This window comes from Heloderma suspectum, chromosome 6, assembly GCF_057233095.1.
Source record: "Heloderma suspectum isolate Gila_16-S chromosome 6, 16-S_ref, whole genome shotgun sequence".
Taxonomy (NCBI): Eukaryota; Metazoa; Chordata; class Lepidosauria; order Squamata; family Helodermatidae; genus Heloderma; species Heloderma suspectum.
Window position 1 is genome coordinate 52,771,749 of NC_139463.1, and position 23,745 is coordinate 52,795,493.

At 46.3% G+C, this 23,745-nt stretch overlaps 1 protein-coding gene across 1 annotated transcript in view; it reads right to left on the reverse strand.

Annotated features, from left to right (window-relative positions):
• PLCD3 (phospholipase C delta 3) overlaps window positions 1-23,745 on the reverse strand; it is a 107,061-nt gene that overhangs the window by 64,550 nt on the left and 18,766 nt on the right. Inside the window, 1 exon segment of the mRNA XM_084804292.1 lies at window positions 19,325-19,486. Coding sequence (XP_084660418.1) covers window positions 19,325-19,486 — 162 coding nt within the window.

Sequence of the window (23,745 nt, forward strand, 5' to 3'; positions counted from 1 at the left end):
TTGCTATCCTATCTAAACCATATATTTCCCATGCCTTGGAGCACAACCACTCATCCTGACTGTAAAAGAAAGGGTGGGGTCTAGCATAGGCAGGAGTGGTGACAAAAAAGGGCACTAACTTCTTGCACCACCTTTTCATAGAATCATAGAATAGTAGGGTTAGAAGGGACCTACAAGGCCATCAAGTCCAACCCCCTACTCAATGCAGGAATCCAAGTCAGAGCATCCCTGACAAGTGGCTGTCCAGACTCATCTTGAAGGCCTCCAGTGTGGGAGAGCCCACCACCTTCCCAGGTCATTGGTTCCATTGTCGTATTGCTCTCAGGAAGTACTTCCCGATGTTCAGCCAGAATGTGGCTTCCTGTCACTTGAGCCCATTATTCCGTGTCCTGCACTCTAGGCTGATCGAGAAGAGATCCTGGCCTTCCTCTCTGTGACAGCCTTTCAAGTACTTGAAGAGCACTATCATGTCTCCCCTCAGTCTTCTCTTCTCAAGGCTAAACATGCCCAGTTCTTTCAGTCTCTCTTCATAGGGCTTTGTTTCCAGTCCCCTGATCATCTTCGTTGCCCACCTCTGAACCTTCTCCAGCTTGTCTGCATCCTTCTTAAAGTGCGGTGCCCAGAACTGGACACAGTACTCCAGATGAGGCCTCACCAGTGCCGAGTAGAGGGGAACGAGGACTTCCCGGGATTTGGAAGCTATGCTTCTATGAATGCAGCCCAAAACAGCATTGGCCTTTTTTGCAGCCACATCACATTGTTGGCTCATATTCAGCTTGTGATCGACAACAATTCCAAGATCCTTCTCGCTTGTAGCATTGTTGAGCCACGTATCCCCCAGATACTTTTCCATACTTTTAGAGCACATTCCAAAAATGGGTCGGGTATTTGTTTTACTGCCTTTTTCAGGGCTGTTGTAAGGAATGGGATGCTTTGCCACAATAGAGGATTTGGAGTCACCAGTTCCATCTGGACCCATGGGTGGGCTCATTTTCCCTGAATAAGTGTAATCGTTTGCTTTAGCTGGGAGGCTTCATAGTATTTGCAGATGTTAGGGATTCCCAGTCTACCCAGTCTTATAGATTATACCTTTAGCAAGCCTTTATTTATAACCTTGTGTATGAAGGTGTCCAATAATTTTTGCCAGTGGTGTCACTCACTGTCAGGTATTACTACTGGTAATACCTGGAACAGGAATGATAGTTTTTGGAGCAGAGAGATCTTTACCCCTGCCACCTTGCCCCAGTTGTGACAGGTTTAGTTTCCCCATCTTTTAATTGCTTGCTTAATAGGTGTCAGGACTGGGCTAAAGTTAAACTGTTTTAGTTTACGTAAGCCCTTATGAATAATAACCACCAAGTATTTCAGTGATCTGTGACTCAAAGAAAAACTGGATGTTGCCTGAATTTGTTGCTGTATTCCTAGAGGTATGCAGAGGAGTTTTGACTCAGTGTAATTAGTTTTCAACCCTGCAGCTGCACCATACTTCACCAGCTCTTTTTGAATTTCTGGAGTTTGCTCATTTTGAAAAATATGAATTTTTTATTATGTTATTCAAAATACAAAACTATACAACAATTCTTTCCCTCCCCTCCCACTCCTAGAATGGGTTACAAAATACAAAATCACTCAGGATGCATATTTAACTTTAAAAATGAAATAATACATAATAATATCCAAGCCTGGGAAAATAGGATAATTTACAACAACCATAATGAGTTATACCTTGCTGGTACCATTCAACCATGTTCCAATATATGGCCAGTATATTCAATAAATGGTAACCAACAGACGTGAAAGAATCGTATTTTCGTTGGCCTCTCATGACTTGTAATTTATATGACAATTTTTCCATTATTGCTGTCTTCCACACCACTGTATACTACTCACAGAATCATAGAATAGTAGGGTTGGAAGGGGCCTACAAGGCCATCGAGTCCAACCTCCTGCTCAGTGGAGGAATCCAAGTCAGAGCATCCCTGACAGGTGGCTGTCCAGCCTCGTCTTGAACGCCTCCAACTAATTCAATTAGTTGAATGAGTAATTCAATTACTCATTCAAATCTGTAAACTTAAAGTACTTCCAATGTGATGCTATTACTTTTGCTGCGAAATTAGCTCCTTCCGCTTCAAATTCCTATTCCCTTCAACAAATATATTCAGTAGAGCCAATTCTGAGTCCATATGTACTTCTACTTTTACAATCCAGGTGATCTCATTAAAATCCGCTGACCAAAATTTCTGAGCCTCAGCACATTCCCACCACATGTGCTGGTAGGTGCCAAACACTTGGCATCCCCTACAGCACACGGGGAGGAACCAGACTTAACGTATGCTGATTTTCTAGGAGTCAAATACCAGATACGTAATAACTTCAAAGGCATTTCCCTAGTGCTGGCTGATACAGATTTATATGGTGGTCTCACTCACATGTTTGCCCAAACAGCGTCATCAATTGAGATGGCTCGCTCGACTCCCACCAACTCTTAAGACCATTACTCTTGCCCTCACCAGAGAACCGATGTACCTTATATATGGTGGACACCATCCCCCTAACACTGCCCGTATCATTATTTATTACTTTCTCAAAATTAGTTAGGCACTGAACAGCCTGGTCCTTTACGCCCTTGTTGGAGAGGAAAGAACGCAGTGGGTGCCCCAGGAGCCACACAATTTCAGGGTTAGCTACTTGTTGCTTAGTTTCTGTAAGCGGCAGAGTGATCTTACTTTGATAAATGTCTTTCAACTTATGCAACCCTCTGTGCCTCCATCCTCTAAAACGACATGCGTCTGCCTCTTTCAAAAAACTGGATGGAACTGAAGGGGCAAGAAAGGTGAAACCCTGGGGCCAAAACTGCAGACCTCCTAACCCATATATTAAACAGAGAGTATGCAAACCTGTTCAAGACCCAGTGAAGAGATCTAAATTTATGCTTCATAAATGGGGTAGCTGTCAAAGGAACTCCATCTACTTCAACATTCTTGAAAATTACCCAACTGTTGGGATCCACCAAAACAAAGGAAACCTGATGCTGCAGTTGGCATGCCTGAGAGTAAAGATGTAAATTGGGGGTGCCCCATCCACCCACAATTGTCAACTGATTGAAGGCAAAAGGAGAAGGGGACGGCACAGGATGAGATGGCTAGATAGCATCACCGATGCAATGAATATGAATTTGAGCACAATCCGGGAGAGAGCGGAGGACAGCAAGGCTTGGCGTGCTGTGGTCCATGGGGTCACGAAGAGTCGGACACGACTGAATGACTGAACAACAACAATAAATTTTCCCCCACTCGTGGTCTGCCACCATTAAGCTGTCTCTGCCATAACAATAACTGCAGTCTTGGTATAATAAGCGGCAAAGTTCTGATTGAAAATAATAGTCAGGGAAAGCACCATGCAGCATTTGCTCATAACACCATAGCCAAAGGCTTCAGGGAGAGGAGACATCCATGCTTGGTCCCTCTGTAAAGCTTTATGGATGAAGTATTGTATGCATGGGCACTAATTGTTGCATGGGATGTTTGGTATAGTACTGATCTGACACTCAGAAATCTATTTCCCATCTGCATTTTATGCAACAATTTGGTCAGGAAGATGCAGTCAAGGCGATTAAAGGCACTGTTTAGTGCTGCAAGCGGTTTCTTAGATTTCTTGCTAAGGTGGATTGTGTTGTGCAACCTTCTGATTGGATCCACTAATTGCCTGCGTGGCATAAAGCCAGCCTGATGAAGTTACGAATTCATCGCTCTAGTAGCCATTATAGCATTAAATAGCTTCAAGTCTTGATTTTTAGAAGCACTGTTGGTCTGTAAGACTAGACAAATTTAGGGTCTTTATCTGGCTTCAACACCAATGTCTGGGGAATTAGATGCCCAACTAGGGTACCATTAAAAAGTGCAGCTAAGTGGGGTACTAGCGCCTATTAAAATGTTTTATTAAAGTCTCCAGTGAAACCATCTGGGCCTGCTGATTTATTTGTTTTATGTTTGGCCTGTTGTATTTCTTCTTCAGTTATGTTTTGGTTTAGCTGGTTTCGATGTTCCACCGTTATGGGTTTAATGCCCACTTTGTCGAAATATTTTTCAACTTTTTTCATCTGTGGATTCTCTGATGTATACAGCTTCTCATAAGATTTGGCAAATTTTCCACAGATGTCATTACTGGAATGAGTCATTTCTCCTGCCTCACTTTGCATTGCTATAATTCAGCTCCCAACTATCTTTTTCATTAAGGCATTGGCTAAAAACATTGAGCTTTTATTCCCGAAATCACAGTACTTCTGGAGTTCCCAATGTACCTTTTTAGAACTCCCTTTCTTATGCTGCTTTTTAAACTTAAGTACCTCTTCCTGTAGTTGTTTTCATCTGGCTCCATTCCCTTGCTTGACAGCTGTCAACTGGCTAATACAAGTCCTGCATCTTACCACTTTAATTGCATCCCATGTTGTGGCCCACATCAGTTTACCTGGCCTGTTCATTTAAAAGCAGTGCTTTAGGTCCTCTCTCACTTTGTCAGCCATGTCTTGTCTCAACAGAGTGAGATGGTCAAATCTCCAAGTATATGGGCCGGGCTGCTGCCCATCAATATTGAGGTTGCTAGTACTACAGCATAGTTTGAACCCCCGTGTTTTTGGTCTCTGAATCTGTCGGGGCTTTGAACAAACCACTGGATGTTTAAGATATAATCTATGTCTGTGGCGACGTGGGGAGAAATCCACGTTCTCCTGGGTTATGTTCCCTCCAGGAGTCAGTCAAGTCACGGCCCTTTAAACAATTTGTCTAAACTCTGTTTTGGGTTCCCTTTAACTAATTTCTTTTGTCGCTTATTTTTTTCCTCTCTTATACCATTAAAGTCTCTTCAAACTATTACTTCACCTTCCTTGAAAGCATCAAGGAGTTTAAAACTGTCTTCAAGGAATAGGTGCTGGCCAGAATTCGGCGTATACATCATTCCAACTGTCAGAGTGGTTTTGCCACAGTTTCCCTTAAAGAGTAAGAATCTACCCCCGGATCTCACAGTCCACCTTTGCACTGGAAAGTCAACCGGTTTGATAAGACAACGGCCCCCCCTCTGGACTTGGAGATTCCCAGGGCTGGAAACTGCTGCCCAAGCCACTGACGAGGCGGTACCCTCCCCCATGCCCCTCTTCTTCAGATGGGTTCCCTACAGTAGAGTTACTTCCAGCTTTCCTTTTTGGACATGGCTCAACACTCATTGCCTCCGACTGCCCAAGCCCTTTGTGTTAAGAGAAGATGCTTCAGGACACCCGCACAGAACGACTGTTGGCTCCTTACATCCACCACTGCTCACTCTTCTCCTGACTTGTGCAGCCTCATTTTCTGCCACACTGAGCTGTTTACCAAATAAGCATAATCAACGACAACAAATTGAGAACGAATCGCCAGCTTGCGGAGGGGTTTTCTGCCACACTGAGCTGTTTACCAAATAAGCATAATCGACGACAACAAATTGAGAACGAATTGCCAGCTTGCGGAGAGGTTCCCCCTCAATGAGCTGTCTGCCTCTGCTTGGCACAGATTGGAGCATCTCTGAAACATGCTCCCCTTGTTTGTTGTTGTTGTTCAGTCATGTCCAACTCTTCGTGACCCCATGGACCATAGCACGCCAGGCCTTCCTGTCCTCCGCTCTCTCCCGGAGATGCTCCCCTTACATCCTGCCTATTTGTCACTATGATCAAATGTGTTCTTCGTTGCTTTTACATTTTTTTAAACCTCCTGCTTATACTCAGAAATAAGCCTTGCCTCAATCATGCTTCTTATTTCTACAGGTATAAAATTATCCCTGTATTATTTTTTGGTCAAGTAACCTCCCTTGTAGACCGTGGGAATGCTGTAGACATCATATACCTCGACTTCAGCAAAGCTTTCGACAAAGTGCCCCATGATATCCTGATTAGCAAACTAGCTCAAAGTGGGCTAGATGAAACAACCATCCGGTGGATCCACACTTGGCTACAAAATCGGACTCAAAGAGTGCTTATCAATGGGACCTTCTCAAACTGGGGAGAGGTAACGAGTGAGGTACCGCAGGGCTCAGTCCTGGGCCCAGTGCTCTTCAACATTTTTATTAATGACTTGGAGGAGGAGGTGCAGGGAATGCTGATCAAATTTGCAGATGACACAAAATTGGGAGGGATAGCTAATACTTTGGAAGACAGAAATAAAATTCAAAATGATCTGGATAGACTGGAGCGCTGGGCAGAAAACAACAGAATGACATTTAATAGGGACAAATGCCAAGTTCTGCACCTAGGAAAAAGAAACCAAATGCACAGTTACAAGATGGGGGACACGTGGCTCAACCACACTACAAGCGAGAAGGATCTTGGAATTGTTGTCGATCCCAAGCTGAATATGAGCCAAAAATGTGATGTGGCTGCAAAAAAAGGCAAATGCTATTTTGGGCTGCATTCATAGAAGCATCACTTCCAAATCCCGGGAAGTACTAGTTCCCCTCTACTCAGCACTGGTTAGGCCTCATCTGGACTACTGTGTCCAGTTCTGGGCACCACACTTTAAGAAGGATGCAGACAAACTGGAGAGGGTTCAGAGGAGGGCAACAAAGATGATCAGGGGACTGGAAACAAAGCCCTATGAAGAGAGACTCAAAGAACTGGGCATGTTTAGCCTTGAGAAGAGAAGACTGAGGGGAGATATGATAGCACTCTTCAAGTATTTGAAAGGTTGTCACAGAGAAGAAGGCCAGGATCTCTTCTTGATCATCCCAGAGTGCAGGACACGGAATAATGGGCTCAAGTTACAGGAAGCCAGATTCTGGCTGAACATCAGGAAAAACTTCCTGACTGTAAGAGCAATACGACAATGGAACCGATTACCTGGGGAGGTGGTGGGCTCTCCCACACTGGAGGCCTTCAAGACGAGGCTGGACAGCCATTTGTCAGGGATGCTCTGACTTGGATTCCTGCATTGAGCAGGGGGTTGGACTCGATGGCCCTTGTAGGCCCCTGCCAATCCTACTATTCTATGATTCTATCCCCTTTCCCATAATCTCTGCAGGTGTTTATACTTTCTGGCTGGTGGATCCCAAATAAAGACACTGTCCTTCAAGCTGGAAGTCCCAATTTCCTGTATTTTGCAGATGTGATCTGTGGTTCCCCTTTTTGTCTGCAGTTTTCCATATTGGGTTTCCTCCCTGCCACTTTCTCCCTCCTCCTCCTGGATATCGCTTTCTGATGTCCCCTCAATCTCGCTTCATGAGTGGTGCTGGCAGAGTGCCTGGTGCCTTCACAGCTGATCATCCTCTTTCGCAGAAAGTGAAGCCCTAGCAGTACTTTATTTTAGCTTTTCTTAGTTTTTTTGGTAAAGGGCTGAAAGGTTGTTGCTTTTGGAGCATCTCTGGGCTCAGGTCACTGGAAATCATGATGGGTTTGCCCTTGTATAGGATTGCCCTTAGATAGTGTAATTTTTTTCAGTAGAGCCTCTTTAATCAAGCAGCACACAAAGCCCACAACTATGTCTCTACGGGCATCTTTACACCAGCCTAAAATCCCGCACTTAAAACAGGGTTTTCAGCTTCCATTTTAAATGCAGGATCATCACTGAGTCCCTTTACAAGTGCTCCCCTTCCCCCTTCCTTTTCCCCATATCTAGGTCTTCTATTATCTTTCTCCGATCTCGCTCCTCTTCTTGCTGCTTTAACCCTTTTAACACAAGAAACTGAAGCGGAACACAACGGGGTAATTTGATAGCTTATTATCTGCGATCTATTTAAAAACAGAACAAAGGGCATTTAGTGCAGGAGGGTCATGGCAGGGCCACAGTGTCATGTAAAGAGCCGGCAAACTTCCGTCAAGGAGCCATCTCAATCCCAGGATAAAAGCTCCATGTGAAGGAGCCCTATATCTGGATTCCTCATGCAAACTTGCGTCAAAGGCCCAGTGAGCTCTTTCGATATTTGATGTCGGGGAGGATATCTGAGATCCACTGTACTAGGAACTCCACAATGCAGTTTCCCTCCTCCAGCTCCAATATGCCACAAATACAGATATTCTGGTATTGGCTTCTGTTCTCAGTCCTCGACTTTTCGGTGGATATGGTGAGTGGTCAGCATCAGCCTCTGTGCTTTGCTCTCATGCTTCATTCCTACCTGCAGCGCCTCATTAGCTGTCGCTGAAATACCTGGTAGCTTAGCAGCAACACCATCTACCTTGATGCCAGGGGTTTAAGGGCAGCTGCCTGTTCCAGCACTATGTCTTCCCTATGCCTCCAAAGGATTTCAGGGATCTCCAGAACATCACACATCTCCACTGAGCTGCTTTCCAGAGCTGGATGCCATTCTGCCTCCTTCCTCAACACTGCTGGGCTTGGAGGGAACTGTCAGGTTGAGCAGTTCAAAACATGATTTTAAGTCATGGTCCCTGGCTAACTGGGTGCCACCATTTTCTTCCGCCCGAAGTGCCCCAAAGTGATGCTACAATATGACACAGTGCCATTCCGAGGAGGATGGGGGATAGGAATTAGCGGCACCAGTAAAATGCTTAAGAAAACCACTAAAGACACTGCCACTGCTGCTGCCAACAAAAGCAACCCCCCCCAAAAAAAAATTGGGAGGGGGGAATTCTGTGGACCCTTCAGAAGATGGGTGAAATACAAAAAGTAGAGGAAGCAACTAGAGGACCGGCTATCCTTGACTTGATCCTAACTAACAGAGATGACTTAGTGGAGAAAGTAGCAGTTACAGGAACTCTGGGGGAAAGCGACCATGTTATGCTTGAGTTCTTGGTTCTAAAGGAAGCAAAAGCTGAGTGTAGCCAAACCCTAAGTACCCTGGATTTTAGGAAAGCCAATTTTAATAAATTCAGAAAACTGATCAGTAAGGTCCCACGGCAAGCGACTCTAATGAGAAAAGGAGTCCAAGGTGGGTGGGAGCTTTTAAAAAAGGAAATTCTCAAGGCACCATTACAAACAATTTCAACAAGAAGAAAGGTGGAAGACAACAGAAGAAGCCAATGTGGTTTCACAAAAAGCTTACAGATGACCTGAAAACAAAAAAAGAAACATATAGGAACTGGAAGGAAGGCCAAGCAACAAAGGAAGAGTACAGGCAGGTAGCACAGAACTGCAGGGATGGCGTCAGGAAGTCTAAAGCTGAGAACGAGCTGAGGTTAGCGACAGATGCTAAAAGCAACAAAAAAGCTTTCTTCAGCTACGTGCATAGTAAAAGACAAAGGAAAGAAATGGTGGTTCAGCTATTAAATAAGGATGGCAAAACGATAATAGTTGACAAAGAAAAGGCAGAAGTGCTCAATTCCTACTTTGGCTCTGTCTTCTCCCAAAAGAGGGAGAAGACCCCCCTGGTAAAGGCCAAGTACAGGCTGAAGGGGCAGGACTGCAGCTTGAGATCGACAGGCATATGGTCAAGGAACACCTACTTACTTGGAATGAGTTCAAATCTCCAGGGCCAGATGAACTGATTCCTAGAGTAATAGAACTGGCAGAAGAACTCTCAGAACCGCTGTCAATTCACTTTGAGCAATCATGGAGGACGGGTGAAGTGCCAGAGGACTGGAGGAGGGCTAATGTTATCCCTATCTTGGTATCCCTATCAAGGAACACCTACTTCCTTGGAATGAGTTCAAATCTCCAGGGCCAGATGAACTGCATCCTAGAGTAATAAGGGAACTGGCAGAAGAACTCTCAGAACCACTGTCTATTCTCTTTGAGAAAGTGCCAGATGACTGGAGGAGGGCTAATGTTGTCCCTATCTTCAACAAGGGTAAAAAGGAGGAACCTGGGAACGACAGACCAGTCAGTCTGACATCAATCCCTGGGAAAATTCTGGAGCAGATGATAAAGAAATCCATCTGGAAGCACCTTGAAAACAATGCAATGATGACTCGAAGCCAACATGGATTTGTCAAGAACAAGTCCTGCCACACGAATCTGATCTCATTTTTGGATCAGGTCACCTCCCTTGTGGACCGTGGGAATGCTGTAGACATCATATACCTCAACTTCAGCAAAGCTTTCGACAAAGTGCCCCATGATATCCTGATTAGCAAGCTAGCTCAAAGTGGGCTAGATGAAACAACTCTCAGGTGGATCCACACTTGGCTACAGAATCGGACTCAAAGAGTGCTTCTCAATGGGATCTTCTCAAATTGGGGAGAAGTAATGAGCGGGGTACTGCAGGGTTCAGTCCTGGGCCCAGTGCTCTTCAATATTTTTATTAATGACTTGGAGGAGGAGGTGCAGGGAATGCTGATCAAATTTGCAGATGACACAAAATTGGACGGGATAGCTAATACCTTGGAAGATAGAAACAACATTCAAAGTGACCTTGATAGACTGGAGCACTGGGAGAAAACAACAGAATGACATTTAATCCGGATAAATGCCAAGTTCTGCACCTAGGAAAAAGAAACCAAATGCACAGTTACAAGATGGGGGATACGTGGCTCAACCACACTACAAGCGAGAAGGATCTTGGAATTGTTGTCGATCCCAAGCTGAATATGAGCCAAAAATGTGATGTGGCTGCAAAAAAAGGCAAATGCTATTTTGGGCTGCATTAAGAGAAGCATCGCTTCCAAATCCCGGGAAGTACTAGTTCCCCTCTACTCAGCACTGTTAGGCCTCATCTGGCGTACTGTGTCCAGTTCTGGGCACCACACTTTCAGAAGGATGCAGACAAACTGGAGAGGGTTCAGAGGAGGGCAACAAAGATGATCAGGGGACTGGAAACAAAGCCCTATGAAGAGAGACTCAAAGAACTGGGCATGTTTAGCCTTGAGAAGAGAAGACTGAGGGGAGATAGGATAGCACTCTTCAAGGACTTGAAAGGTTGTCCCAGAGAGGAAGGCCAGCATCTCTTCTTGATCATCCCAGAGTGTAGGACATGGAATAATGGGCTCAAGTGACAGGAAGCCAGATTCTGGCTGAACATCAGGAAAAACATCCTGACTGTTAGAGCAATACGACAATGGAACCGATTCCCTCGGGAGGTGGTTGGCTCTTCCGCACTGGAGGCATTCAAGACGAGGCTGGACAGCCACCTGTCAGGGATGCTCTGACTTGGATTCCTGCAATGAGCAGGGGGTTGGACTCGAGGGTCTTGTAGACCCCTTTCCAACCCTACTATTCTGATTCTATGAAATGTTAGCACCTGTGAGTGGACTGGTGAAAATGGGGAAGGTGGATCAGCGCAAGTGTAGTTGAAATATTGCTCTGTGACCTTTGGGATATTAAGCAGCAACAATTTGGTTTCATTTCAGTTCAAGTGGATCCTGTCCCTTTTGTACAAGCCTGGTTCGTCCCAAACATTCCCTACTGCCTAACAAATCAAAAACCCTCCTCCCGGCACCATCATTTCATCCATACATTGAGACACCATCTAGCTGGCCTGAGCATGGAACAGACAGCGTTTCTGACACTGCTGCATCAGAGGTCCTGGATTCCAATATCCTACACAGCAACCTAATTCTACTTCCAGGACCACAGTGTATCTCCCAATGTCCCTGGCACCCACGTGCCACAACCACAGACTCCTCCCCCATACTGTCTACCAGCCTCCTCCACTACACTATCTGCTCTGGAACCATAATGTGTGGTGGGCAAGACACCAGGGAAGTCTGTGGTCATAAATCCATCCCTGTATTCTTAATTGAATCACCCACTATAATAAGCGCCCTCCCCTGCCATGGGGCATTGCTAGGTACTTGAAAGATCCAGGATACAGGCCTGACACAAATTTGCATATGCTAATATATGCATGCAAATTTAGAATGACTAGAATGATTATTTACATTTCACCAATGTTAGCAAAACTAGCAATGAAATGAAGAATGTGACTGAGCAGATGCAGAATGCTTTTGTCTCACCGCTGAGCAATTACAGCCTCCCCCTCCCCAGTGATGGAATATGTCCCACACAGATGAAAGCCTCCACATTCCCTTTTTCGAGATTATGCACTGGCCACATCTGCTACAAGAAAACTACAACCAGATAACATAATTCTGTTCCCCTCCACACAACAAGCGCTCATTTTTCAGTCCTCCAGCAACTCTTTGTAAAAACAGAAGTTTTGCTTTGTTTTTTGCAACTCTCCTCTACCTCCCCCTTGTTATGTGCGAACTGCCACTGTCTCCTCCCACTCCACTTAACTTAATTTGTACCAAGACCTCATCAGGATTCAGCTAAGGAGCCTGTTTTCGATAGTAGGGCTAAGTTATGGAGAAAGTGCCTCTGAGCATGTACCAAGTGCTTTTCCTTCACCACTGAAGCTAGAGTCCATACATAGGATTGTATAAGTGGGCAATATTTATCTTCCCTCCTCCCTTCGCCCCACCAACAAAAATTAATTCTTGTTTTTATTAAAGCTTGTCATTCCATTGCTGGTTAATGGCAACTGACAAATAAACTAGCCCCAGATTCCTTCCTCTGCAACCATGTAAACATACTTTTCCCAAAGAGTTGGGTGGGAACAAGAAAAACAAATCTTCTTGTCTGTATAAAGTCAAGTACAGTCCAGAGTGTCTCTTACCCACCACCCTCCCCTCTTGAGATTTCCACAGGACTTGCTATGGATGGAATAAAGAAGAGAAAGAAACAGCAGGATAGAGGAAGGAAGAAGATGAAAAGAAGGTTGGTGACTGGAAATGGGGAGAATTCCCCAAGCGAGGTGGCTCCTTTCAGACTGCACCTCAGAGGAACTTGTGGGTTGTACATACCTGAATCAGCTTTATGAGGTGAGATAACCGAGGGCTTTTTCTTGATTTTTATAAACTGTATAACTTATTTAAAAGCCTTGCACCTACTGGTACTGCCATGGGGCACCCTGCACACAGCCTCCCCAGTGCTTCCTGGAACATTATGTCACATAGGGCTCCTTCACATGGATTTTTTGGGGTGTGACTATCGTTCTTCCTTCACAGTATTTCCCGTGTGCAACACACGACGTCATTGTCCGGAAGTAGCTGTCCTGCAACTTCCCCGTTTTCCCGTGGTATTTCTGTACACGGGAAAAAGTGGTATTATTTGCAGCTGTGCAACAGATCCGCCATTACCTGCCCATTTATTGATGACATTGTACTACGACACGCTTTGTGTAGGTGGGTGTTAGGCAATGCAGTGTTGATGTCACTTAGTAATAATTATTGGGTGGGAGTGTTACCCTCCCATGCCTCCCTTGACCTCCAGCCCCTTCGCCATTCCACTCCTCAGAAGACTGGGAACTCTGGAAGTGCAGTATAGCAGCGTTTCACTAGTACAGCATGGCAGAGACCACTGCTGCTCCGAATGCCCGCAATGTTGCAATCCCTTTGCTCTCAATCCCCTCTCCCAGTGTATACTCAAACAAGAAAAGCATCCCTGCTTGCTTTTACAGGGACAATAATGTCTTGTGCACATGGGTGGGGGGACCAGACTTCTGAAGTTGTGAACATACTGTGGACCGTATACAGAAGTTGCCCAGGCAGGGATTGGAGACAGCAGAGGCAAAAGGGGGAGGCAAGGAGGTTGAAATGGAAAAGTTCATGCCGAGAGGGGGGAGGGGCTACCCCGGAGGGGGTGGCAGTGGCCGTACAATGCTGCTGACATCTGATAACACCCCACCAGGGTCCACCCATCAGTGTAAATGGCACGTAGCGCTTTGCAGTAAATGAAAAAACGGCTGTGTAAAGAACCAATTTAAATCCCGCAAAGGATCTGGAAGCAGAAGCCCCAGTAAGTTGTGGGATACAAAGCCTGGTGTGGTGAAGCCCATAGCCCTAACCCTCTTTTTGATATAATCTCCTGCCTGAAGTTATGTGGGAGAAGTTAAAGGGGGGAGGGAGTTTGTGGAGGCTAATTAAATCCTTTCCTGTGTTGAAGACACTAAGTTTCTGCAGAAGCCAAAGAGTCCTGTTTGGGGCAGTAAAATCAGATGATGTGTGAAATACCAGCATTTTAAAGGGGGCTCTTCCTGGCCTTCCCTCTCCCTCTTAAAACTTTCATTGCAAGGAATCTCCAAGCAGTGGGCAGGTAGGGAATGGAAAGGGAGGGCACAGGGAGGGAAAAAAACCCAATGAGCTAGCCTATCGCGGGGAAAAACACAGATACAAATGGCACAGTGGACGCCACTTGCAGCCGTAAAGCCCTTAGTTTAACCTAATTGCAGCCATTTATGGCTGCATTTAGGTCAATCTAAGAGCTTTACAGCCACAAATGGCGTCCACTACGCCATTTGCATCCAGAGTCATTCCTCAGCGACACGGAGCCAGCGCGCATCTGTGGGATCGCCGCAGGAAGGATCCAGCTCACAAGGATTCTGGAGGGAGGCGGAGGTCAGCGATCCTTTCCGCTGCGGACTCCGGAGGCCGGATTCTTTTGAATCCGGCCTCACTGGGGTCCGTGGCAGAATTCTCCGCCATCCCTATTCATGGCACATGCCCTTGTATGCCTCCCGCTAACAATGCCCATGGTACACAGTAGGGGAGAAGAGAGGGGTAGTTCTCAGGACTCATACTGATGAACCATCCCTACTAGTGCACAGAAGAAAAGAATGGATGAGCCTGGGAAGAGATGCTGCCTTCTGTGATGGCAATTCAGAGGCTGTAGAATTTTACTTGCACAGAATGGAGCAGAAGTGCATTTTTCATCCACTGGGGCATCCAGCGCCCTGACCAGAGCTGGTCTGCTGAGCTCAGAGGGAAGAGGCAGGCTTGTATTCAGGCAGATTATGTCACTGAGCAACTCAAAAGATTTGTGGTACAGGTCAAAACATTCAGGGCACATGCCCTCACATGCCCATAAACAAACCAGTTTTCAGGTTCAGAGGTCACCCTAACAAACCAGGAATGGCACGTTGTTGTTGTTCAGTCGTTCAGTCTGTCCAACTCTTCATGACCCCCGGAATGGCGCGTTAGTAGGTTTTTTATTCGAACTGGAAACCACTCACATACAGCTCGCACATTCTGCACATCCCCACAAACTGCGGATTAATTACTGCCACCATGATGTGCAAACCAGGCCAGTGACTGGCCCAGCATCACTCAGTGAGCTTTATGGTCACATGAGATTCAACAATATCACCAGGTTAACACTATTAGGGGCCACTCCCACTGCAAGTGTATGGCTATGCCCACTTATAAAATTGCATGCACAAGCCCTTAAAAGCAGTGGTTAAAGCATTTTAAAAGTACATAAAGCTCCCTAGCACCAAAGCAAAGTCTCAAATTCCATTCCAGCTAACCAGGGCCTGCCCCTGCTGACTGCAGGAAAAGCCTATCCAAGGACAACAAACACACCCACACCTTTGCCTGCATCACACCTTGTCTTAGGTGGGAATGAACCATGGGTGATTTAAAGTTTAGGCTAGGGTCAAGGAAGTACCAGTATTTCCTGCTTCATGCAAGACTGACAGATACTGGGGTGTGGAGAACTAATATAGCAGTTAACGGTGAGCTGTGAATCAGGAAGTCCACAGTTCAAATCTCCACTCTGCTATGATTTCACTCAAGATGGCCTTAGTCAAGCCAACCTTTGTCATTCTTACCCCTGCAGCTGCAAAATGGAGATAATAATTCTAACCTGTTCTCTGGGGTTGTTGTAAAGATTACTAAAATAATATGCATGAAGTGCTCTATGAATGCAACTTATAGCTGCCATCCTTCATGTTCCCTCCGATCTTCAACTTACCTATAACAGTTAGGGGGTGGCAATTTTTTATGGGCAGAAACATTAATTTCTGTGGGGTGAGCATAAATTAAACTGGTACAACTATCCTCCTGGGAAAGCATTCCTGTGTAAATTTCTGCATCTGATCCAGCCATTACAAGCATGGAGCCTCCATCCATACAGATGTAAACTGCTGGTGGTGCCTGGCAGGGTGGTGCAGTGGCAGCTGGTAGCTGCTGTGCCTGGCAGGGTGGAGGGTGGCCCCCAGAGGCGAAGCCAAGGGGTCACCAGACACACAGGAGTTTTTAAAGACATAATACTGTGGAACCAACAGACAAAGGCGGTTTTAAGGACATAAAAGTTGGCTACCCATCTTGCAGAGCAGCTTTCACAAACGTAACATTTTGCAAACCAGAGACAGAGACTTTTCCCACAAGATTATCTAACATAGAGAGACAACAAAGGCTTTTACAAAAATCAACTTAGCCACAGACAAAGGCATAATCCTTAAAAAACAAACTGGCCAGACAGACATCTTGCACAGACTTTTTAAGAGCATGGCTAACCAGCCATCTTGCACAGACTTTTTAAGAGCATGGCTAACCAGCCATCTTGCACAGACTTTTTGATGATGATTGATGATGATGATGATGGAAGTTCAACTGCTCCCACCTGCCTTGGTTTCAATTTTGGTCAGAGCTCATCCCTAGAATTTGTTTTTAATACTGGAGTAGAGACCTGAATTCTGTGATGTTAGAGGCACCAACAGAGCACCTTTTCCATATTCAAGTTAAGCACCACTACCCTTCTCTTTAGAGAACAATCAAGATCTCCGCTGCTTGCCTCCATGGACAAAGGTGCAGACTCAGGCAGTCACTCCTTTTTTTTACAGCACCAGTTTGGAGAAAAAGACTAATGTTCAAAAAACATTTATATTACAGTAATTCCTTATCTTTACCTGTGCACATGCACTCTCTTTCTCACAAAGACACACACAGTGCAATCCCCCCGCCCTCTTGCACGCCCAGAACAGAAGTGAGAAGGGGTGAAGCGCCTGTCCCCCGTCCTTGTTTGCCTTTAATGCACGTGCAGCCCACACTGGGCTGCCCTGCTCCCCCCCCCCCACATCCAACGGGAAGGAGAAGACGCGTCAGTCGCTGGCATGCGGGGTTCAGCCCTCCTCCTCACAGCCTGCCACTCAGTTCCACCCTGACAGGCCTCCTGGTAGCAAACTGCCCCTCTGAGGAGGGAACAGGGAAAAAGCACCACCACTCCTCACTGCTACTTGCTACAAAAACCCGATGGGAGGAAAGAAGGGCAGGTTTCTTCTCACTGCTCTCTTTGTGGCTGCTTGTAACAAAACCCAGCCAGTGGGAGCAAAAAAATCCGAATTCCTCCGCTCCCTGAAGGCAGTAGCAGTGAGAGGAAGGAGGCAGTGAAACACACCAACCTCAGTGACTCCAAAACTGCCACCAGACGGGCGACAGCAGCTGCCGCTCTTGGCAGGCACGCAGTCGGCTGCCCATTTGGGGAGGGCACTGAAACGAAGCAGGGAGAAACGATGCGGGGTCATCCCTTCCAGCTCCAGCTAATCTGATCTCACTGGAACTCCTGCGTGGGCCATGGTTTGCATTTTAAAGGGAAGGGGGGGGTCTGTAGACTCCAAGCAAGTGAGAAGCTGGATTGGCCAGCCAGGGTGGGGGTGAGGGAGTGAGCAGGGGCCCCCTGCTCGCTGGCGGCTGCGGGGCCCAGACCTCTACCCACGGCAGGTCCACTGTGTAATGGCCATGGCGCCCCTGATTACTTTGTCACCCACCCCGTCAGGGCTGCCAACATTCCTGTCCTTCATGTGTCCTGTAGCACCAGACTGCGCACTGCTGGGCCTCTCTTTCCCTCCTCTTCTTAAACAATTGGAGCAAATCATTGCAGCAAACAAAGGCTGCCGTGCAGCTGCACCAGGACCCGGCCGCCTGGGCTGGCCCGGCTCACGGGGTCTCTGCTCCTGCCACTGCATGCACCAGCAGCCACACGGCGTGGCTGCCGAGCAGGACGTGGCTGTTCACCTGCAGGGACGCCCATGACAGCACGAGAAAGGATGGGAGCGGGCCTCTCTTTCTCCTTGGCTCTGGTCTGCAGGAACCAATGAGACTCTGACGCCATGTCACAGAAGCAGCTTTCGGGCATCGTTCCCCCAGTTGCCCTCCTGAAAAGGCATTCCCAGTGCCTTTTCATAGGAGGTGACGTTCTGTGCATGTGTGACTGCCATACATGGGTGACTGGCGCGGCCTCTCTGGAGACAACAGAACAGAGACAGCCGCCAGCAGTGTCCCTGCACTGCAGAGAGACACCCACAACATCAGGCCTTTCTGTACTCATTTTTCCAATATACAGGGAACATGGTGGGCTCACAATGTTTCCCTGAACTGATATCCCTTCTTTGAAAATATTGGCATTGACCTGTTGTAAGCACTGTGCTATTTCTGGTCATCCTTTTCCAATATTTCTGTGAATCTTGTTGTTTTAATGTTGCTTTTTATTCTCTCCTCCCCCACCACACCTTGGAGGGTAATCTTGTAGATTAGAACACTATAGAATTTATGGGATTCTCTCTGCCAATATTTTAATACCCTTGCATCCTGTCCAATCTCCAGTGGAAACAATAAATCTTTTCTAAATGTAGCACAAAATGCTGGGCTTTCGAGCACCATTCTTTCATATTTGAATACAGAGTTTTTATCTGACTTAATTTAAATGGGACCTTGAAGCCCTTGTGATGGACAAGTGGAGGCTGCGCACAATAAAGGCTTGCAGAAGATGACCTAATGACAGTCTTGTATTTTAACCCCAGGAGAGACAAAGTCTAGCATGCGCTGCCTGCTTTCAGGGTAATAATACTGTGCAATGGCAGAGCAGGGGCTGGTCTCACACGGTCACACTAACAGTTCTTCCATCTTGCTATAGAACATTCTCTGTAGTTCAAAATAGGCTTTTAGGATGGAACTGTTAATTGGCCACAACCTCATGCTACCCAACATCTTATCCTGAAATGGTGGAAATCTCTGAAGACATTAGACGGAATGGGAAGGAAACCCACAATGTTAGATGGAGAGAAATACTTCTTACTCCCTGATCCCCCTTAAGCAAACATCAGAAGAAAAACCTTTAGAAACGACAAACTTATCTCTCTTCCATTATAGTACTTTCCCCGGCCAGGTTTCATGAGCCATATAATTTCTCTCCACCACAGACCTGCCCTCTAATTCTGCCCTTTGGAATCTTCAGCGCTGGACTGTCTAAGAGTGCTTCCAGATGAGGCTTTTATTGTGCCACTGCCCTGCATCGTTCATGGAATGTTAAGTTGTCTTCCTCTCACAACCCTTCCCTGTGTTCCCAGAGCTTCTTCTACTGTATGTTTTCTCTTACTGCAGAAAATCCATTAAGGAGAAAAAGATGGAATAGCTGCACAGCGCCTTCTAATTAGCACTAGGAGCCCTCCATCAGGAAGCACCCTAAGCCAAGGAAGAGCTCTAGGTTCTAGAGCAAGCAGCACTATTTTCTAGGTATTTCAACTAGAAGGCTTGCCAGTTCTAGAGCTTGTAAAAAATCATTCTAGACTTGGGCTGCAAGCCTGGGCTTCAACATGCTCAGCAACGTTTTTAAAAGTACGCAAACACTCCAAGACTTACAGACATGTTTGGAGTGAGCCTTTTTAAAACGTGTCTCAAACCAGATAGTCATCCCATCTTCCTGAAGCTGGTACAGCCTTTGCTTCTGTGGCCGGTGGGCCTTGACTTTCCAGAAGAGGGATCCCTTCAGTAGCACCTTGATGTCTTCATCATTTGTCAGGCCTGCAGGTAAAAAAAAAACCCAGGTGACAGGTATGAAATCAGTGAGGTACTCAACGCACACCTTCGATTGAAAGAGCAAGGAGACAATTCTGTGTACCAGTGCTTAAAAAGAGCCAGAACTCCGTCTTGGAACCTAGTTTTGAATGCCACCTTGGGATATGTGAAATATTAGCATGGGCAAGAGCACCTCTCAGCACGTGCAAAGTGTTATTTCCATTTAACCACGATCAGCCAACACTGTCTGGAGTAAGAGGATAAATAAATGAGGCAGAGTTGCAGCATTCCCCACCCTCCATTTTTTTTAAAATTGGTTTTCCTTTTGAAAATTCACCAGAATTTCAAAATTCCATTTGGGCAATAGTATAAATCCAATTCAGCGGTAAAGTTTGGGAAATGTTACTTACTCCTTAGAGCAAAATAATAAATCCTTTGCCTGCACAATGTCTGTCAGGGCCAGTGGGGTTAGCAGTAATGATATGGTCTAAGGTGGACCAATAGTCAAGAGCAGGCAGACGAGAATCCAGAAGGTTAGAGGAAGACAACGTCAAAGAAGGCTGGTGGTCAGTTCTGGAACAGGCAGATGAGGAGGAGCGGGGTGGCTACTCAGCGAGACAAGGTACTCAGGCTGAGAAACCAAACGAGGACCAACAGGGGCCATAGCTCTGTGGCTCACCCTTTGCATGGAGAAAGTCCCAAGTACAAGCCCTGGCATCTCCAGGTAGGGATGGGAAATTTCAGTCCTGGAGAGCCACTGCTGCCAGTCAGTGTCTGTAGTATCGGACTTGATGGACCAGCGGTCTGACTCAGCATAAGGCAGTTCCTCATGCTCCCAAGTTATACAGAGACAGCCAGGCCCTTATTTGTTCCTCGGGTCACTGGGCCAGCTGGAATTATTCATTGTACGGGTGGTACTGCAGCACAGCAGAGATTAGCCAGAAAATTCCCTTCTCCTTTAGTGCTCGCTGCCCCAGTGGCACAGGGAGTTAGGCCCCTGGCTCTGCCACCTTCCACCCATCAAGCCAAACACGTATTTTGTGGCCTGCCAGCCTCTCCTGTTTTTCCAGGGCCAGGTAAGCAAGAAAAGTAGGTGTCTCAAGTCCTGGGGTGCCACCATACACATGGAGATGCTTGGCTTGGTCTGCTGTGTCAGAGGATGTGCGGGTCTGTTCAGCCACTTCCCTCTAGATTAGCACCGGTGAACCCAGAGGTAGAAGATACGTAAGCCATTCAGAGCTTAAGAGGTTTATCCTAGAAGATGATAGGTAATAGTAAGGATATTGAAGTGTAATGTGTGGGGGACTTTTGTTTTTCTTTTGGTTCTCCGCTATTTTTATTTTATTTTTTGCACTATGGTTGGATGCATCCCTTTCTGGTAGCTAAAAAGAGAAACAATATGGTATTCTTGGCAGGGGGCGAGGGGCAGGAAGTATGGAAAATAATTGGTACTTTCTGTTGAAATACGTGCAACTACGTAACTGCAAACAGGCACCCTAGTATACGGGCAGCTTGTAGGGCCGGTTCACACAACAAGAGGGGGTTAATAAGCCACGATGGCTTGTTAACCACCCTGCGTGTGCCAGTTGTGTGCTGGCCCAATTTACGTAATTACCGTCACCAGGTACAGCTTCTTGTGCCATCCGAGCCCAGCCAGGGTGGCTTGCTGGGGTGGTTAACAAACCAGCCAGAACCCACGGCCTGTTGTAAATAAGCCATGGTGGGCTGGGGTGATCATGCAAACCAGGCCAGTGAATAAGACCCTCAGTTGATCCCTGGCAACTGAGCTATGCTATCCACACAGGAGTATGTTCAGCACTGAATCCTCAACAGCAGGAAATAAGCAATGGTTCCTGTTTGCTGTTGGGCTTAGTGGCTCTCTGGGCAATGGTGTAGAGGTTTGATTTACATTTCTTTCTTAACTGCTACGCTGCCATTCCAGATGCAAGCTCAATTCATTCCTTGCATAATTTCAGTGCTTTGATGACAAAAAAGAGAAAATCTTATACGTCGGTTTCCCACCTCCCAGCTGAGCAGAGCAGACCAGAGCAGAGGAAGCTGCTCCAGCTGGCCTAGGGACTACAGAAGCAAGCAAGCTCCCACAGAGTGAGTGATCAGAGCAAGCGACCAGGGGGGGCAAACAAGAGTTGGCTGGGGGAGCTGCAGTGGTAGAAGAGACAAAAGAGACAAAGGCAAAGAGTGAATAGAGGACCAGGCACAGGCTACTCTAGAACAACCAGGAAGCAAAACACAAAAAGGGAAAAGAGACTATGGAAGGACAAGACATTCCAATGGTGGTGACCTGCAAGGTGTGTGCCATGTTTCTTTTCTTGCCTGACAATAACATGGCCTACACCTGCAACAAGTGCAAGCTGATCATGCTGCTGGAAGAAAAAGTAAGAGGACTGGAGCGATGAGTGTCGATCCTCCAGGGAATAAGAGAACACGAAGAGTTCTTGGACAGAACAGTGGAACTACAGCAGCAAAGCGAAGAATAGAAGCTAGAAGAGCAACAGCAAGCTGAGGCAGAAGAGGAAACTGCTGAGGTGAGGAAAAATGAAGTAGAGGATACTCCTTGGAAAAGGGTGACAGTTAGGAGCAGAAGAACTAGAAGCCACTCTGCACCAGTGGAGGCAATGGAACTAGGGAACTGTTTCCAGGTACTTGAGGATGAGACTGGAGGACAGCCTGCAGAGGAAGAATTACAGGGGAACGTGCATGACAGCAAGCAAGAGGCTGAAGGTCAGTCAAGCAGAGGCAATGAAACCAAGGCCTACAGATACAAGATGAGAATAGTAGTTGTTGTGGGAGACTCCTTGCTGCGTGGGATCGAAACCCAAGTATGTCGTGAAGACCCGCGATCTCGCCAGGAATGCTGTCTCCAGGGAGGACGGATTAGAGACGTGACTGAAGGGTTGCCTGCACTCATAAGGCCCACTGACAGGGATCCCTTTCTTCTCATCCATGTGGGAACAAATGATACCGCCAAGCGGAGCTACGAAGAAATCTCGTCAGACTTTGAAGCTTTAGGCAGGAAACTCGAGAACTTTGGGGCCCAGAGAGTTTTCTCATCCATCCTTCCAGTAGTTAGAAGAGGGATAGAAAAGGAAAGAAAAATACTCCGGGTGAATGACTGGCTACGAAGGTGGTGCTGACGAGATTTACATTCTGGGACCATGAGCTATACTTCCTCCAAGATGGACTGTTGGCAAGGGATGGGTTGCACCTCACAAAGGATGAGAAGAATGTGTTTGGCCACAGCATGAAGAACTTCATCAGGAGGGCTTTAAACTGAATCCTACGGGGAAGGGAGACGTAAAGTTGGGGGTAACAATGGACGAAGGCTCATGCACCACAATGGAGAGAACAGTTCTAATAGCACCCAATAGTAGTCTTCAGGAACATGTAGGAAGAAAGCCAGACCATAAAGCACATGGTATTCAATGTCTATATACTAATGCCCAGAGTATGGGAAACAAACAGAACGAACATGAACTCTTAATACAGGAGGGAAATTACAACTTGATAGGTATAACTGAGACTTGGTGGGATGACTCTTATGACTGGAATACAGCAATTGAAGGCTATAACTTGTTCAAAAAGAACAGGAGGAACAGAAAGGGAGGTGGGGTTGCACTAAATGTGAAAAATACATATCTCTGCACAGAAATACAGGAGGATGAGCTTGGGAGCCTCATCGAGGGCATCTCGGTTAAAATAAATGGAGCAAAGAATAAAAGGAACCTGGTGGTCGGAGTCTACTACCAGCCACTCAATCAAGGAGAAGACGAGGATGAAACTTTTGAAAAGCAAATAGCCAATGTTTCAAGGAAGTGAGATGTAGTAGTAATGGGGGACTTCAATTTCCCCAATATTTGTTGGGAGACAAATTCTGCAAAACATGGCCCCTCCAGGAAATTCTTGACTTGCGTGGCGGATAACTTCCTCCTACAAAAAGTAGAGGTAGGAACTAGAGGATTGACTATCCTTGACTTGATACTAACCAACAGAGATGACTTAGTGGAGAAAGTAGCAGTTACAGAAACTCTGGGGGAAAGCAGCCATGTTATATTTGAGTTCATGATTCTAAAGGAAGCAAAAGCCGAGTGTGGCCAAACGCGTACCCTGGATTTTAGGAAAGCTGATTTTAATAAACTCAGAACAATGATAAGTAAGATCCAATGGCAAGCGACTCTAACGAGAAAAGGAGTCCAAGATGGGTGGGAGCTTTTAAAAAAGGAAATTCTCAAGGCACAATCACAAAC